We start from the raw sequence: 18,026 nt of genomic DNA, 5'->3' as shown, positions 1-18,026 counted from the left end.
CATTTTACCCTGCCCGCGAAGCCATTTTCAAAATAATTTGAAACGCAAAAAAATGGCCGTGATGCAATTAACCTGAAAAAATAAATAAAAAATCCTTTCAAATATTGTTTAAAAATTATTTTAAATGATAACAACACAAAATATTGTATAATAGACAGACCTTTTAGTGTTTTTGGTGTGTAAGCACATAACGGAATGCGTACATTAATTTCAACCCACAATCAGAAACTGCAAGCAATTGCATGGCCCGAAATAATTTTGTGGCCCTTAATGGAAAAAGGTTCCCCACCCCTGACGTAAACCTACCCCTAAACCTGACCCACACAGAAACATTTCTGCATTTTCAAAAAAACATAATTTAATATGTTTAATAAGCCAGGCAAGGCCCTCAATGTAAGTGATCTCAGGTTTTGCAATCCTTGTGGGGACATTTGGCCCCCAGAATGTAGTAGAAACATGAATAATATTAAATGTCAAACACACTGAAACCACATCAACAAAAAAACCCACAGAACACACACGCACGCACGCACACACACACACACACAAAGAGAAAGAGAGAGAGAGAGTCTCACAATAGCTCACAAATAAAGGAGAAAGGCTTCGATTAAAATGGACTAAATCGTTCACAGCTGAAGTGTAAGGGAATAGTAACACTTCAGCTGTGAAACGTAATACAGACAGAAGAGGAACCAGCGGCATTATATATCTTCACAGCGTCTGTCTGTGTGTGTGTTTTGAAGTGTGTTTGTTGACCGCACTGGGGTAAGACAGGCGTCCATTACCATATTCGCTTCTGCTGCTCTGCACTTCTTCCGCCACTGCCGAGCTTTCGCTCCCCCACCCGCCGCATTACCTCTCAGTCCGCTCCGCTTACACGCACAGCCGAGGCCCCTGCGGCCTGCTGCCACCGCCGAGCGCTGCGGGCATGAAAAGCTGCTTTTGTCCGAAAAGCAAGGACGCATTGCCGCATACAGTTAAGTGGACGCGCACTTTAATGTTTGACTTGTTTTTTTGGAATATTGAAAACTGTTTTAGCTTGTTAGCACGCTATGCTAGGCTAAACACTGAATCTCTATGGAGTCTCCTAGCAACCAAGGAGCTAATGCTAATGTGCAAAACGGCATGTGTTATCGTGCGCTACAATGCAACTATTCAGGTTTTTTTTAGATATATTTAATCGTATCATAATCGTAATGGGAAAAAAATTGGATTAAAAAATATATGTTAACGGTGAGGAGCTGTGATTTTTGTATGGCAGTAAATGGTGTACCAGTCATTGATGTGTTGTTAATGTTATTGTAAAGGCTTTTTGAAATATTATTTCAGTGGTTTGTTATCTCAAGCAAATATTTGTCAATTGTTAAAATGAAGAAATGTTTCAGTATCACCGGTGAATAATGACAGTTGTCTTATTTATTTATTATGGAGAACAGTGGTCGTCTATATTGGGGAATATGACATCTGCTATGTAATAGCCGTTTTATGTGTTGATTTAGATTTTTTTATATACATATAATTTATCAAAGAACCTGCACCATTGTACATGTACCATGGTAGAAGAGTGGTGTTTTTGGGGTACCATGTAAATGGGTTCTAATCATTATGGGAATCTGCTGTCCAATATTTGTTTACATATTTACATTACCTAATTTGCCTGTTGCATTAACTGTAAAACTATTAAACAGCCACTGTTGTCATTCACAGAAAGAGGGTGGACTGTATAAACAGGGGTTATGTATAGAGGTAGACCGATATAATGGTTTTACAGATTAATCTGTGCCGATAGTTGCTTTTCGGAACTATCGGTTGTAGGCAAAAACTGTGTTGATAGTTGCAGATTTTTCAAAATAAGAGTCCCCAGTTTGTTTCAGACAATTTTTCAGTTATTTGCCTTTCCCTACCACGTTAGTTATCGGTATCGGCAAAATGGACTATCGGTTGACCTCTAGTGATGCCGTAAGAAACAGTCTTATGATTTGGCTCTTTGAGAATGATGAAATTGAATTTTCAGATGTGATAAACACAGGCATGTGTCTGTTTCTTGTCAAATATATATTTTTTTAATTTTTTTATTTGCATGGTTTTATATGATCAGCAAACTAATATAATTATGTTATTGGAGCTGTAGTGTATGAATCCATACTACACCTATTATTTTATGTATTCACTTGACTATTTGTTTTAATATACTGATCTAATCATTCAGAATTACAGGATAATCATTGGCAAGCATTTTTGTGTATTTGTTTGATGGATTGGGATTTGTGTATATTGTCAATGCCCATCCAATTTATCCAATTTTTGTTCATGTTCCTTTGCATTATTGATCTGTCTATGTTTAATTAGAGTAGATGTGGTTAAGGTGACCCATGCAGTTCACAAACCTCTGCCAGTTAAAAGGCATGGTTTCATTTGTTTGTCTTGAGCGTATGCTTCTACCACCTGTGCAAATAAACATGTTTTGTTAGAGAGGTGGAGTAAATCTGTACAAGCTACAAAACTAACAAATAGCTCTGATATGATGGCATAAATGTAGCAATGGCCTGTTTGGGCAGGCATCCTTATTGTAGAAGACTGACATGTCTTTGTGGCTCCAGACTTTTCAGTTGGCAGTGGGTTGACAGTGCCAGCATCTGGGCCATCTGAGACGGTTCTGTCCTGTTGGTACATGAGTGATGTGACATGAGATCTAATGCTGATGTCTAAGCGGAAGCTCAGAGCCTGTCCTGCTCAAGTTTCAGAAAGGGTGATGTGGTGTTTATGCACACCAAAGCAATCATTATACATTTATTTACCTTAAAGATTATTGTATTTATTATGACACAATGACATGAATTAACAGTGATTTTACAGCAGGTTAAGGTGTTTAGACTAGAGCCCGACCAATATGGTATTTTTGAGACTGATACCGATTTTAGAGGGGGGAAAAACTCACTGATTGCTGATATGGTGGCCAATATAGTTCATTTTTGAGCTGGAATGAAAACGGACCTTTTCTATGTGGATTTTACACCGATATGACTATGCAAAGGTCCTCAGAAGGCTGCTTTCTTAAATATTTTTATCAAAGAATATTTGACATTATTATTATGCATTGTCAACAAATTCTAGAAATCAACACTGCGAAAATAAAGAATAAATAAAAATACAATAAATATCTAAATAAACATCATGTTCAATATCAGTCAGTTGCTGAGCATTTAAATAATCAATTCAAATAAAATAAATAGCTAAATAAACATCAGTACTGTTTAGGAAAACAGCAGCGGTGTTACACCATATTCTGCTAAACAAGTTCAGAGGAAACGTTTAACGGTGGAAAACCAGACATTTAAATATTAAATTTTATAAATGCATGACTGGAATTGTTTGGTTGCAGGGGGTACCAAACTGAATCCTGAACAAAACCGTTTGGTGAATACATGTTTAAACATTAGCTTCCACTTAGCTGGCAAGGGATGAAAGTAGGTACATGGTTAGCTAGTTAGCAACGAGCTCGTTGCCATGGAGAGTAAAAGAGGGATGTTGTTTATTTACTTTCCAGCAATGCGTCTCACCAACTAGGCCTAGGTAACGTAGCGTGAAATCAACAGACACAATCCACCACCGCACCATTGTCTGCTGAGCTGCAAAAAATTGCTCTGATGTTTACCTTTCAATCTGCTGCATTACTGACTGCACTGACAATGTATAGCTGGCTAACTTAGCAAACATGTGCTAAACACGAGTGACATGGTTGTCAGGGACAGGGTTAACATTATATTAGTTAAATTGAAAAGGGAAAATGATTGGGTCATTGGTTATTAACTTTCCAGTATGTATTTCACAAACTAGTTAGCAACTTTCCGCGATGGATGCGCCGGCGCATCCTGCTGGATTTATTCGTCATTACAGCGGAAACGACATAAAATTCTCTGTAATTTTGGGGCATACAGATACAGATGGGGCATATAGATGCAATTTGCCTTTCTGCGTACGTACCTAACCGTGAATTTTGTGGACCATTGCAACCCTATCCAATACACATCTTAATACCAGGTGTAAACAGAGCCTGTGTGATTTTCCCTTTAAATAAGAACTGCATTCCTTCCCTGTTAACAAATGCAGTCTATTCCTGTTTGGTTTTCGCACTGTTGACTCCAGGGATGTCACACCTGTTTTTAACACTCTCTGTGGGCTGTGGAGTTCTCACATGCTTTCAGTTTGTTCTCGCTCTCTCGCCCTGCCTCCCTTCACCCGCTCCATCTACTGTTTGTCCTGCTGCAAGCTGCTTTCTTGCGCTCAGTGATTTGACAGCTTCTTTGTGGATTGTTTTGGATAACGCTGAGGGTCGGCCTGGTTGCCAAGGTTCCTCCAAAGCTTTTAACTCCATGCAAAGACTGTGTTTAATTTGTATGCGACTACATGACTCTTTAGACGTCCAGGAACAATGAACCCTGGCTCCAAATCAGCACGGTGTTGAAACAGCTCAGTTGATTTGTGAGAAACTGATTTGGGATAAAGACTCAAAACTCAACATGATCTAGACGATACCAAGATACCTCCACAAATGAAGCCTCCGTGACATTTGTGGTTATCAAAACTGTGCCAAGCAGTTTTTCTTTTGAACTCCATTTAATTTCTTAGTCTTTGGTAGGCGTGCAAGTTTCCTGTTTTTACCACTCAAGACTGTTTTTGTTTTTGTGGAACATGCATGCTCTTGTTTGTTGTTGCCTCTCGGATGATTTGGACTTCAAACAAACATTGTATTAAAGGTATGGTTCACCCAGTTATAAAAATTGTGTTTTGGTAACACCTCTTGTTCCAAACCTATTTGAATTTCTAATGTGGAACAAAGAGGAAAGCTGAAACCTTTTATTGTTTTTTGAATATTCATAAAATATAAAATGCACATTCGAATGCTAAAATTGTGCGTTCGAATTTTGGACATGTGCCAAACAGTGACGACAATGACACCGACGCCATTGAACAAATCGCATTCTAGGGCTAAAATCAGCCTAAATGTTCTTTTTACATGGACGCAGTGTCTAACAATGCAGCGCTCCTGCACGAGACATCCGTCTAGCGCATGTTTACATTGTAAAAACACGCATTCAGAGTGAACGTCCCCTGAGGTGGAGGACATTCGCTGTTGTGTCTTGCTCTCTTATCAGTGTCTCGCCATTTAAACGTTAGGTATGCACATACAGCTGCATTTAATGAGAAACATAGTGGTATTATGAAGCTCATATCTATGGTAGTACTTTAGCACGAGCATGCGTTAATGTGCAACACCATGATAACAAAGAAATGTCTATTGTATTTCTTTTGTCAATTTCCTTTTTCATTTAAGATTTCAGAAACCCTGCATTCCAAATGGGATAAATCTCCATCCAAAGGGCTCTTTAAGGGGAGGACAGTCATGATAGTCATGCAGTAAGTTCACATGACACCCCCCAGTACACCTTTTAGCCCTCCAAAGCTCTCATAGTGTAGGGTATAGTCTTCGAAGGGATTAGAGTGTATTGATCCACACTTACGATTGGAATTCAACTCTTGTGGATGTAGAGAAAAATTATTGTCTTGTAGCTTTTAACTCGCCTTAAATAATGTCTTTCCAATTCAAATTTAATTCTAGTTATATTGACAGCCCTATCGTGTACTGTCAGAGTATGTACTGTTTTTGATATTGGTCGACCAATAAATCGCCGAGGCTGATAAATCTGCCAATATTCAGAATTTTTTTAACTACCGACATCGGCCGTTAAATTTTCCCCTTTGCCCGATTTGTTTCTTGACAGCGCAGAGAATCGCCTACTTGCACGTGAAGCGACAAAGACATGTAAACAACCAGTCACGGTTTGTTTTGTTGTTACGTGCCGTCGTGCCATCATGTTACTACAATAATCGACCAATGTGCGACACAGTTTCGTTTAAACTCGCCTGTTTCATTCTTCCTCTCTCCTCAACAGTTCCCTGTAACTTTTAACTGTCTCGTCTAATGATAAAAATGCAGATATCAATAAAACTAATATTATACACCGATCAGCCACAGCATTAAAACCACCGGCCTAATAATGTGTAGGTCCCCCTCGTGCCTCCAAAACATTGCCAACCCGCATCTCAGTATAGCATACTGGGATGCTGTTCTTCTCACCACAATTGTACAGAGCGGTTATCTGAGTTACCGTAGACTTTGTCAGTTTGAACCAGTCTGTCCATTCTCTGGCCAGAAACACTTGTTGATGAGAGAGGTCAACACAGAACGCCACTCACTGGATGTTTTTTTGTTTTTGGCACCATTCGGAGTAAATTCTAGAGACTGTTGTTTGTGAAAATCCCAGAAATACTCAAACCAGCCCATCTGGCACCAACAATCATCCATGCAATTATCTCAGCCAATCGTGTGGCAGCAGTGCTGTGCATAAAATCATGCAGATGCGGTTCAGGAGCTTCAGTTAATTTTAGCAGCAATCATCAGAATGGAGAATTTTTTACATCAGTGATTTGGACAGTTGCATGGTTGTTGGTGCCAGATGGGATGGTTTGAGTATTTCTGTAACTGCTGATCAGTGAGCCGGACATAGTAGGTCGTCCTGGTGTTTCTCACCTGCTGTTTTATGAATTCTGAGGATTCCGAAATACAACTCCATTGGAATACTCTTTTTGCCATAATTTATAATAGGGAAGTATGGATATTTGGATGTAGAGGACGTTTTGAAGAATGCTGATGCTGCTCTATTCCATTCAATGAATTGTCGTTTAAGAACGTAACAGCCTGTGCTCACTGTTTGCTTTTTCATTGTATGAGAAATCGCTTCATTGTAGCGTCAACATGAAATGGAATTCGCGATCCATTTGTATTTCCAAGTGAAACGGGGTATTTAATGAGAAAAAGAATGTAGGCTGTGGCTTGATTTCATGAAGGAAAGTCAAATGGGTGTGGAATGACATTTTGATTTTTATGTGAACTATTCCTTATACTTATTCTTACTTAAAGGAAAAGTAACCATGAGAATGAGTTGCATGGAACCGTTGCTGGTCTGGTTCAGTGGGTCGTATCCACCCTCTAGACTATTGTTCTATTCTACAAACCAATAAATTCTGTTCAAACATGTCTCTTGCTCTGTGACTGTTGCATTTGTCAGCTTGTCTTCATATTTTGGCAGTGTCATCAAGGTTTATTCTACTCTGTGTTGTCTCTCACACTTGGAGATGTTTGGATAATGGCTTGCGTAAATGTGGTATTATAGTGAGTGTTGTGACATTCCAACGAACTGTGGAGGTCATTTTAGCAGCACTTTATACTCAACCATATAGATTTTAAGATGTCAGCAATGTTGTGAAACCTTACGAACCCACTTTAATTTAATGCTTTAGAAACTTCAGACTAAACAAACACTATTCAGGCAAATCTCTTGACATGTTCTGTCAAGTGTGTTTTGTAGGGATGCACTGACGTATCGACTGTCAAAATGTATTGGACAGTTATTGACCAAATTAAAAGCATCTGCATATCGGTTATAAGCATGAAAATGCTGATATGAAAAAACTTTATTTTTATTTTTTATAATTAATTAGTTACACACTTTGTAAAAACTCTTAAAAAGCCACAATATGTAAGAAGCTACAATATGTAAGAAGCTACAATATGTAGAAAGGTTGGTACTTCTAAGAACATGTAGTATCTCATTTTTATTCTTTCTCATTCTCACATTAATGCGGAAAGACTGCCATAAACTGACATGACGGTTGTGAAAGCAGCACTTAGCAAAATGCTTTAAAACCAGCAGACTTTGGCTTCTGATACATCGGTATGATATCCATTAATGCTGCATGACTGATTGAATTAAGATTGAAGTCATGCGGGGGGGGCTGGGTAGCTCAGCAAGTAAAGACGCTGAATACCACACCTGGAGTCGCAAGTTCGAAGCCAGGGTGTGCTGACTGATTCCAGTCAGACTTCCTAAACAACCAATTGGCCGGGTTGCATGAGTGGGTAGAGTCGCATGGGGTAACCACCTCGTGGTCGCTAGAATGTGGTTTTCGCTCTCGTGGGGCGCGTGGTGAGTTGTGCGGATGCAACAGAGAATAGCGTGAGCCTCTACATGTGCTAGGTCTCCGCGGTGACACACTCAAACCACATGATAACATGCCTGGATTGGTTGTCTCGGTCGTGGAGGCAACTGAGATTCGGATTCAAGTCACTATGCCACCACGAGGACTTAAGAGCGCATTGGGAATTGGGCATTCCAAATTGGGGAGAAAAGGGGAGAAAATCTGAAATTGCACAATTGCTAAACTTTAAAAGCTACCTTTTATCAGATATGCTGCATCTGAAAATGTAGCCTGCTGCCTAATCAGTTAGCCTAACTGCTTAATCAAGTGAATGAAAAGGAAACTGGTCTCTGAACAGTTTCACAAGCACCTTATTTTCATCCTTCCTCTGTATACTACCTCCGAAGGCAGCATTTTTCAGTTTTCGGATGCAACCACAGAATGCATTCAGCGATTCAGTCAGCGCTGTGTGAGCAAGCGGCGCCCTCTTGCGGTCTAGACGGCATTTGTATCGCATTTATCTTTTTATCTTCAATTTATTTTTCATTGTGGCTCTCTTTAAAATTTTGGCTGGTCATGTGTTCAACAGATCCAATCCATGTTCAATGGAAAATCTTTATTTTTAGAATGGTAAAGAAGCTTCTGTACCTTGTACATTTTAAAGCAAAATTCCCAATTAAAACGGTGATCTGAAATACCATTATTGGCCTATAGTTTTTTTTTTATAGTATTGTAACCACCAAAAATTTTCATATTGGTGCATGCCTAGTGTTTAGTCTAAACGTTACTTGTAAATTTGCTATGCTCTTGTTTCCTCAGAACTTCTCCATGATGCCTGAGGTACGGGAACTTTCAGATGCCCTGCCAGAGATACCAATGGACCCAATCACTGGCGTAGGTGTTGTGGCCTCAAGAAACAGAGCTCCCACCGGCTATGATGTGGTAAGTGTCCGTTACTGTACTGTCAATCAGATACAAGGAAGAAAAGCCTCCCAAAGTTCTTTCTTTGTAAAAAGTGCATATGGAAGTAAAGCAGAATTGTCTTCATTCCTCTGAATCAAGAAATCATATCTGTAAGGGGCCATTCACACAAAACACGTTCTGTGTCCATATGCATTGCTTTTTCAGCATCTCAGTTTTTAAGAAGCCATGTCAAATTGAAGCCACGTCGTGTGCGACATCGCATCTTAATACCAGGTGTAAACCGGTCTCTGAATAGCCCCTTAGAAAGTACCTCTAGTTCCTTTTGGGTAGGGGTTCATTTTTAGAATGCAAGAGACACAACACATGTGCTTCAAAACCTAGTGAGCTACCTACCTAGACATCTTTTCAAATACACACATGATGGCCAAAATGATAAACATTTAGAATGAATTGTAGCAAATAAGATGCAAAAATGAATTCATTCATTCACGATTCGATTATTAAAAAAAAAATCAAATTAATTACATGATATTCTTATTAATAGTATATATTAATATATGCTGAGTAAGGCTCTCACGAAACAATAATATATAATATTCCAATATTTATAAATAGTAAATGATTAACGAGTATTTGACTAGTAAAAACACTACTTGACTGTTGCAACTTGATTTTTGCCATGGGTAACAATGAAACTGCTTTTCTCTTTTAAATCTTGCCATTATAAATCAAAGCATTGGATTTACCCAAAAAAGTAAATTCTGTCATTTATATAAAAGGATTGAATTTCTCTGGAAGACTTGGAATGTATGTTTCTATGAGTGAGTGCAAATGTTTGTGCTAATTTTTAAATAAGAAAAAAATGGGTTGACGGTTGAACATACATTTCAATTAATCAAGCGTTTTGCGCTGTGGGTTTACGTACAAAGTCAATGCAAAGACACTGTGGCAGGGCGGAGGGCGGGGCCGGGTCGTGATTGTACACACCCGGTCCCTTATTAGGCTAATTAAGCCCCCGAGAGGGATAAAGGTCGACTGCAGAGGATCGTGCGTGAGAGAGAGATCGTTTACAGACATGTCTGTTATGTGTGTGTTTGACACACCCGCCCTCCGCCCTGCCACAGACACAAATTCATTGAAGCGAATGGCGCGTCACGGACACGCGAAATCGCTCCATTCGTGTATTCTCTCAGATTTTTCAACGCGTTGTCGTGAAAGCATATCAGCATTGAGATTGTCCGGATGTCTCTGACGTGCTGACGTAGTAGCAGAAGAAATCTGGAAAAATAGATGAAAACATTGTTCTAGCGGTGTGTGGGCACCCGTAATTGTACGACACAATGTCATACATGTACAGAGACCGGACGAAAGAAGACATCGCTTGGAGGAAAGTGAGCGAGGAAGTTGGACTACCTGGTAAGTTCTGAAAATATGCGCGTCTGCTTGATTCCAGCTATTGGTTGCACTTTACCATGAACCACGTCGTAGAAGCCCGTCCTCCTGTCCTTTTCCTGGAAGAGAAGGGGGAATACTCGCGGGTTCGCTTTACTCTCGCGAAAATTTTCTTCGTTGTATGTGAACGCACCATAAGAGTACTCGACTACAAAAATAATTTAGAATGCCCATCCCAAATAAATGCCAATTTTTTTATATGAATTATTATTAAATATAAGATATATTATAAATGTAATAATTAAGATAAATATGTAATTACTCAAATATACAAATATTATAATGCAGTTAATAAAGTGGTAGTTAATATAATTAATTATCAGTATTATTACATTTACATTTACATTTATGCATTTGGCAGATGCTTTTATCCAAAGCGACTTACAGTGCACTTATTACAGGGACAATCCCCCCCAGAGCAACCTGGAGTTAAGTGCCTTGCTCAAGGGCCCAACAGTGGCATCTTGGTGGTGCTGGGGCTTGAACCCCCGACCTTCTGGTCTGTAACCCTGAGCCTCAACCACTGAGCCACCACTGCAATGTGTTTCCAGCCCTCAGTTTACAATGTGATTAATATGCAAAATAACCCGATTCTATGTTTTCTTGTCACATTTCAGTCTTATGAGGCACTTTGTCTAAGTTGCTAGGTAAAACCGACTTGTTTGAGTGTTGAAACATGATGGGTCTTGTGTAAATGTTGATGCTTGACATACTCAGCCATGGATTTAGAGTTGATATTAACAAACACCGCTGCAGATCTGAACACAACTGTTCGTCTCAGTTTCACTGTGGTAGCTGCAGTTCAAAGGCGTTCACAATTCAGGCTGAGGGAAGTACGGTCTGTGTGTGTGGTGGGGCTGTTTTCCCAGCACCTGACTTTTAAATGCTCTCAGCTATGCAGGCAACATCTACGTAATGCAACCAGCTGGAGTTTCAAGGGGACCAAGGAGAGCTCTTTAAAAAAAAGAGTTTGTTTACAATAATCAGTCCTGTGCTCTCATTTTACCTTCTATTTCAGTGCATGAGTTCTCCCTGAGAACCTTTTTGGGGAGTGCTACATGGCTTATTATCATGACAATTGATGCTTACATGATGCACCTTGTTAACTGCCTGACATTAATATCTCATTACGCCCAATAAAGTACATTTCCGCCGCTCACTTGGTTGATCTTAAGCATTAACCTTCAGAAAAGAGTTCATGCATAGATTGCTGAAATGTTGTGGTTTTTATCATGTTTTTGTACAATGCACCATTGTACAGTGGAGTTCAGAAGTCTGACACCACATTGAAAATCAACAATTTAAAATCTGTGTTTTGCACAAACTTGTAGCGTTCATGCCAGTGTGAGTGCATGCTGTCATTTAAAGCAAAAGATCAAGCATGAATACCATGAAATTCTTTAAATGTATTTTTTTTTCAAGTAACTTTTAATTTTAACTCAAATTACATAATAACATTAGAAGCCAGAACAGAAGAATTTTCACTAATGGTCTTAGATTTTTGGACCCCTCTGTTTTCTTGGTAAGAGCCCACACATGATCTGGATCTACTTTGGCAACAGAACATGCAGTGGGGTTGTTGTGTTTCCCTTGGCTGTTCCAGTTGTTGTCGTCAACCCAGCACAGAGTTTTACAATGCTTTCTGTGTGGATTGCGACAGTTTGTGAAAGCAGGGCCTGTTGATAGCACACATTCCCGCCCTTCATCTCCAGATCAAACGGCAGAATCACTGTACTGTACGCAAACACAGTAAAAATAACTGCTAGAGAGAGATCCGTTGTTTACAGCTCTAACAGTAAACTGTTTGGGTCATTCTGTCTGTTCATCATCAAATTACAGAGGCCCGAGGACTGACCCTTGGGGAACATCTGAAGTTAAGGCCCTATACTATTTTTATACTTGGGTGTAGTTGACTCTTGACTCGACAAACATGCTACCAAGGCAATTGAATGAGGTCATTGTTACTCATTTATTGTTCAGAGTGAAAAACGTTAACAGTAGACGAAGCAGTCTGGGTTTGAAAAAGTTCAAAGTAGTACAGTGTGACCAATCTAGGGCTAGATAAAAATATCCATTTTCTGATGCATCTTTATTTGAATTCTTAAATCCCAAGATCTCTGCTATGTGAGTAAATTACCTGCATATGCAACCACATTTTGTGCTGTGACTATAAATGTCTGTTAAGAAAAACTTTATTGTTAACTAGTCTACTGTATAGTAATGTAGATAATGTCTACTGGTAATGTCATTTTAGTGAAAGTCTTCAGTAGAAATTACTTTATCCTGTACTTTAAAGGATTCAGACCTCTATTGTGCTCACTTTAGTTGTAAGATATCAGTCCACTTTTCATCAAGTTATTTTTTCGAACCCAACCAACTTAAATATTGTTGTAATTTTTATATTTCAGTCATGCACCTTCATCTTTTAAACCCTCGCGCTTTTATTTTGACGGTTGGAACGCTCCAGGACGTCCTGTACTTGTCTGTATTTGGGCAAGTTCACAGTCATTTTATTTGTTTCTTATTCGATATTTGGTGAATTGCTCCTCCGGTGCCGTTCTAATAGCATGTTATAAGCGAACCGAACTTTTGATTAATTAAATCGTTTTTTTTACTCCGCCCTAAAGCGAAGGTAAAAACATTTTTCAAATTACAAAAGGGAATAGTGAACAGTCACGCCACCTAAAATATACAATTGCTCTTAATTGTTTTAATCAAATGTAACATAATATAAAAGGACTCATTAAGCATTAAGTACAAATGATATAGTGTTTTTCGGATAAACCGCTATCATGTGTCATAAGAGCGAATGCTTTGTCTTTTCAGACAGCAGTCTTACCCAAACGCTCGTGGGAAGCGGGTTGCCATGGCACGGCTGATGGACGGCTCTATGTGTGGGCAGCTCAGGCTGTTAATGGGGCAATCATGCATGTTGACTGCTCTCGAGATAGACATCGGGAAGAGAGCTGCACAGTAAATACTGCAGGGAGCTAACCCACAAATATCCGCTGGTGTGGTTCATTTTCTTAATCTGCAGGGCCAATAATGAGGGAGAATTTCCCACAGGCACCTTGAGAAGCTAATTAGAGTCTTATAAATGACTATTTGCAATCTGTTGAAAAGTTTCAAATGTGGCCTCCAACTAAAAAAGGTCTATTTTGACTCATACCATACTGCACATAAAGACATTTGTTAATTCTTTACAAGACTACTTCACTCAAAAACATTTTGACGTAATGTAGTCAACCTCACGTTGTTTCAGACTTTCGATACCTCCATGGAATACAAAAGGAGATGTTGAGCATGATTTTGTCTGTACGATAAAAGTGGATGGCGATTCATACCGTCAAGCAATGCCAGAAATGAACTTTTCTATTTAATATATTCAGTATATACCCCTGGATCTGTTTTTAAGGGACAATTTTTACCTTTATGAGGGCATATTTTTGACAAACTCATCCATTGACTTCAATTCATTAATACACATTTTCAAGACTCTGAATTTATTAGCTCTTAACATAAAAATGTGACCAACATAAACTCATATTTTATGCCAAAATATTTATAAATAAGACTATACTAGATATTGGGCATTATTATCAGATGTTATAAATAAGATGATTCATTACGAGAGTGTTTTTTTTGCCCCTGCGTTTTGAATTTCAGGGGGTATTTTTATCATTTTGGCCACATTTTTGCCCTGAGCCACTGTTATTTTCTAACCCTGTCCTTGAGCACCAAAAGGACAAAAAATCAACATATAAGTAATCCATATGGCTCGTGAGCCATTTCTAAGTCTTCTGAAGCCATTCGACAGGTTAAAGACAGAAATTTGTTATTCACTGAAAATCTTTCCATCTGCTGAATCTTTAAATCTCATCTGCAATGTACATTTATGCATTTGGCAGATGCTTTTATCCAAAGCGACTTACAGTGCACTTATTACAGGGACAATCCCCCAGAGCAACCTGGAGTTAAGTGCCTTGCTCAAGGACACAATGGTGGTGGCTGTGGGGCTCGAACCAGCGACCTTCTGATTACCAGTTATATGCTTTAGCCCACGACGCCACCACCACTCCATTTGGCATGTTGTGACTGGCATTGTTGATGTCAATTCTCGATTGATTCATTTTGACTCGCCATATTTGAATATATGCAAACATGAATGAGATCTGAGATGTTATTTTATAACTTTCTACAACTTTCTTACTACAGTCAGTAAGTCTAATATCATGGTCCTATTTTTGACAACAGAACTATTGCTATAATCAATCCAGAGAAACGGAAAGCTGAAAACATGTGGCCTTCTCCAAATGGAAAAATAATCAAGCAATCAGTCACATAAACAATCACGTCAATCAGTTTTGTTTCTCTGTTCTTTCAGGTTGCACAAACCACAGATGGGATTGATGCAGACTTGTGGAAAGACGGTCTGTTTAAATCCAAGGTGACCCGCTATCTGTGCTTCACCAGAGCGTTCTCCAAGGAGAATGTGAGTCATTCCTGTCTGTATCAAGAACATCTATTAGAAGGCAAATTTTTGTTCTGTGTTCAGCCTGGAGTGCCATTTTAACCTGAAAGCAGAAAAGGGGGAAACATTTTTAAATAACTAGAGCATGTTTAGATACTCCTTAAACTGTATGGGCGGGGCCAAACACAAAGATAAGTCCCTGGATACATAAGACACTCATATTTGGTACCATTTGAAAGCTTAGAATCTGAACTTTTCAGAGAGTGCTTCACTTTTAAATGTGTTATGTTGCTCAAGTTAGAGTGCCACCTACATTTCAGATCTGTATATTGTGATGGAAGGTGATAGAGGTTAGATGATGTATTTTTGCTGCCACCTAGCTTACAACATTAGGACATCAAAAGAGAAGTCATGTACTGTGTTTTCCTCCTGTATCTCTCTCCACAGAGTCATTTAGGAAACGTGCTTGTAGACATGAAGCTCATTGACATCAAGGACACGCTGCCTGTGGGATTCATTCCCATACAGGAAACAGTGGACACACGTAAGCGCTCGTCTCATTCACCGTTTTTCACTTTACAGCTACATTTTCCTGCCAGATCAGCTCTGATAGGTTTAGTTATAATTCAACAGCATCGTCTTATATTGATAGTTCATCCAAAAATGAAAATTCTGTCATTATTTACTCACACTCATGTTGGTTTTGTGACAATTACGCATGTAAATGGTGACAGAATGTTCATTTATGCGTGAAGTATCCCAGTCGTGGGCCTTTCCGCAAGATGAAGGTTTAATCCGTTTGTACTCCCCCTGAAACCACTGTATGTGTGGTGAGACTCCACAGACAGTCACGATATACAACTAATGATAACAGCTTAAATAAACCAGTGTAACTGCCAGACAACATCTAAAAGAAAGTTTGTCCACGCTCGCGTACCGAAGCTTCTTATTCAGAGCTTTTAAACATGCAGCCTGATATCTTGCATTAATGAAATGGCCTCCTTTGCGGATTTAGTTCCTTTGTGGTCTTAAATAATTAAATGATTGTGTGAAATGATCTGCTTTCATTCTTTGTCCAAGCAGTGACCTCATTCTTTTCTTTCTCGCCCTTTCACTTTCTTTAATGTGTTCCCCTCTCTTCGCAGAGGAGCCAGCGTTCAGGAAGAGGAGGTTATGTATTAAGTTCATCCCGCGAGACTCCACTGAAGCTGCCATCTGTGATATCCGTATCTTAGGACGCTCCAAACAGGCGCCACCGCAGTATACATTCATAGGGTCAGTTATCTTGAACAAGTGCAATGTGTGTACTAGACTGTCTAGCTCATATTTAATGGACAGTAACTTGGTATTCAGTGGGACAATTAAAGAAATGGTTCACCCAAAAATTAAAAACTTCTGTCATCATTTACTCCCCCTGTGTCGTTCCAAACCAGTATGACATTCTTTCCTAAGGCACCTGCACACACCTCCTATGAAACCGAAAAATGAATGGCTGTTACCAAAAAAAGGTGTTTTTGAGCTTGTTTTTGGTGCTTCGTTACAGCTCGCCAGCTCAAACATTCAGGAGAACTTAACGGCTGCTAAACACCTTACTGCGATTGGTCCACGTCATCGGTAGGTGTGACCTGTAGCTCCACCTACTTTGAGGCGTCAGCTATTTCCTGTTCAGTCAGTTAAGATCAGTCATCATGAACATACCGCCGTGCGGCGTTATTAGCGAGCTAGTGCTCGATGTGAGATTCTCCAAAAACATGTCATGTGATTTTACTATCTGCTTAAATACTCTTAAGTGCCCATTCACTTTATTTAAAATGCTGCTTCACTCGTGTGCCATCTCCAGCTGAAAGGCATTCACATCTGCCTAAAGTAAGATATGCCTCTTATCATAATTGTTTTTGTCTGTATTCCAGCCATTTACACTCTTTTATACACCCATCCTTGCAGTAGTAGCAGTCTCATCACAAATTACAATAACAGACCGCAATCAGAGCATAAAGGCTGCGTGTTAGCGGATTAGCGCCATGCATGCAAAAGGTAAACATTTCAAATTACACATTGTCTATTGCATGTTTAATGAAGTAGTGTAGTTAAACTTTCTTTTACTGCTCTCGTGTGAATTCTACTCATAGAAGGAGGCATGAAGTCACTGATAACACATTTTAATGTCAAACTAGTTGATGTTTGATGTGTAGTCTTGAGCGTCCTCTTATTTAAATGCTCCTCTAAATGCCTCACACAGCATTGTGGTCGATGCATGTTGTTGCTCAGCTGTTTTGAACACTTATGAAAGAACTTCTCCATAAATGTGCTGGAGCCTTTATGCAGAATAAGTCAAGCCATTATTTATTTTATGCAGATTACACATTGTTTCTTAAAGCAGTGTTACATAAAATCATGCCATAATTTCTTTAAGCAAAGGAGATGTTTTAATGAATATTTCTTTCTGTCTTTCTTAATAGTATGACAGTGGATAGTGACTCGCATTAAAGCTTAAAAAGGACCCAAAATGATCATAATGTATTATTCATGAGCTCTTTGCTCGTTTACAGAGGCATATTGTCGTGTAAACAGGTGTGTTTGATTTTCAGTAAAAATGATTAAAGTTTGTGTTGTTTCTAACCAAAATGTATCATATGCCTTCAGAAGACTTGAAATATGACACAAGTTGCATTGGCTGCTTTTATGATACTTAATTGGTCTTTTTTTATTTAACCATTCAACTAAGGCACCATCCATCCACACTGTATAAATAAAAACAAAAAACTGGCTGAAATATTCATTAAAAGAAATGTGTTTGCATTCTGCATAAGAGAGTCATACGGATTTGGAACGACACGAGGGTTAGTAAAATATGACAGAATTTTCACTTTGGGGTGTAATAATCCTTTAATAGAATTCAGTTATAATAAATATCCAGGCATTTTGTACTGTTCTTGGTGAACTCTAAAGCGCTAGTGGTGTTTACTAAGGCATATCACTATTACTATTGGTCATACTTTGGGTTTGGGATTTGTTAAAAGGCTCCGAGAATCACCCAGATAATCCTAACTTCATGGTGGTGAGTTTTGCAAGGGGAAGCACCATTTATATTTTCTTCATAAAATGTAAAAATCGATCTTAATGTTGCTATTATTGGCTC

At 38.9% G+C, this 18,026-nt stretch overlaps 1 protein-coding gene across 6 annotated transcripts in view; it reads left to right on the top strand.

Moving 5' to 3' along the window:
* Nucleotides 1–564: 564 nt before the first annotated feature.
* The window catches only part of LOC127642938 (multivesicular body subunit 12B-like), a 31,722-nt gene continuing 14,260 nt past the window's right edge, over nt 565–18,026 (top strand). For 2 of the 6 annotated variants that reach the window (XM_052125396.1, XM_052125401.1), the window contains exons 1-5: nt 565–976; nt 8,860–8,982; nt 14,801–14,908; nt 15,335–15,431; nt 16,033–16,162. In XM_052125396.1, coding sequence (XP_051981356.1) covers nt 929–976; nt 8,860–8,982; nt 14,801–14,908; nt 15,335–15,431; nt 16,033–16,162 — 506 coding nt within the window. In that variant the 5' untranslated portion in view covers nt 565–928. Of the gene's footprint in view, nt 977–4,150; nt 4,758–5,335; nt 5,419–8,859; nt 8,983–14,800; nt 14,909–15,334; nt 15,432–16,032; nt 16,163–18,026 lie in introns of those variants that run through there. The other 4 variants (XM_052125400.1, XM_052125397.1, XM_052125399.1 and 1 more) reach the window with 4 other exon arrangements.

The sequence above is a fragment of the Xyrauchen texanus genome, chromosome 4 (assembly GCF_025860055.1).
Source record: "Xyrauchen texanus isolate HMW12.3.18 chromosome 4, RBS_HiC_50CHRs, whole genome shotgun sequence".
Taxonomy (NCBI): domain Eukaryota; kingdom Metazoa; phylum Chordata; class Actinopteri; order Cypriniformes; family Catostomidae; genus Xyrauchen; species Xyrauchen texanus.
Note: the sequence above shows the minus strand (reverse complement) of the source record. Positions and strands in the feature narration are given on the sequence as shown.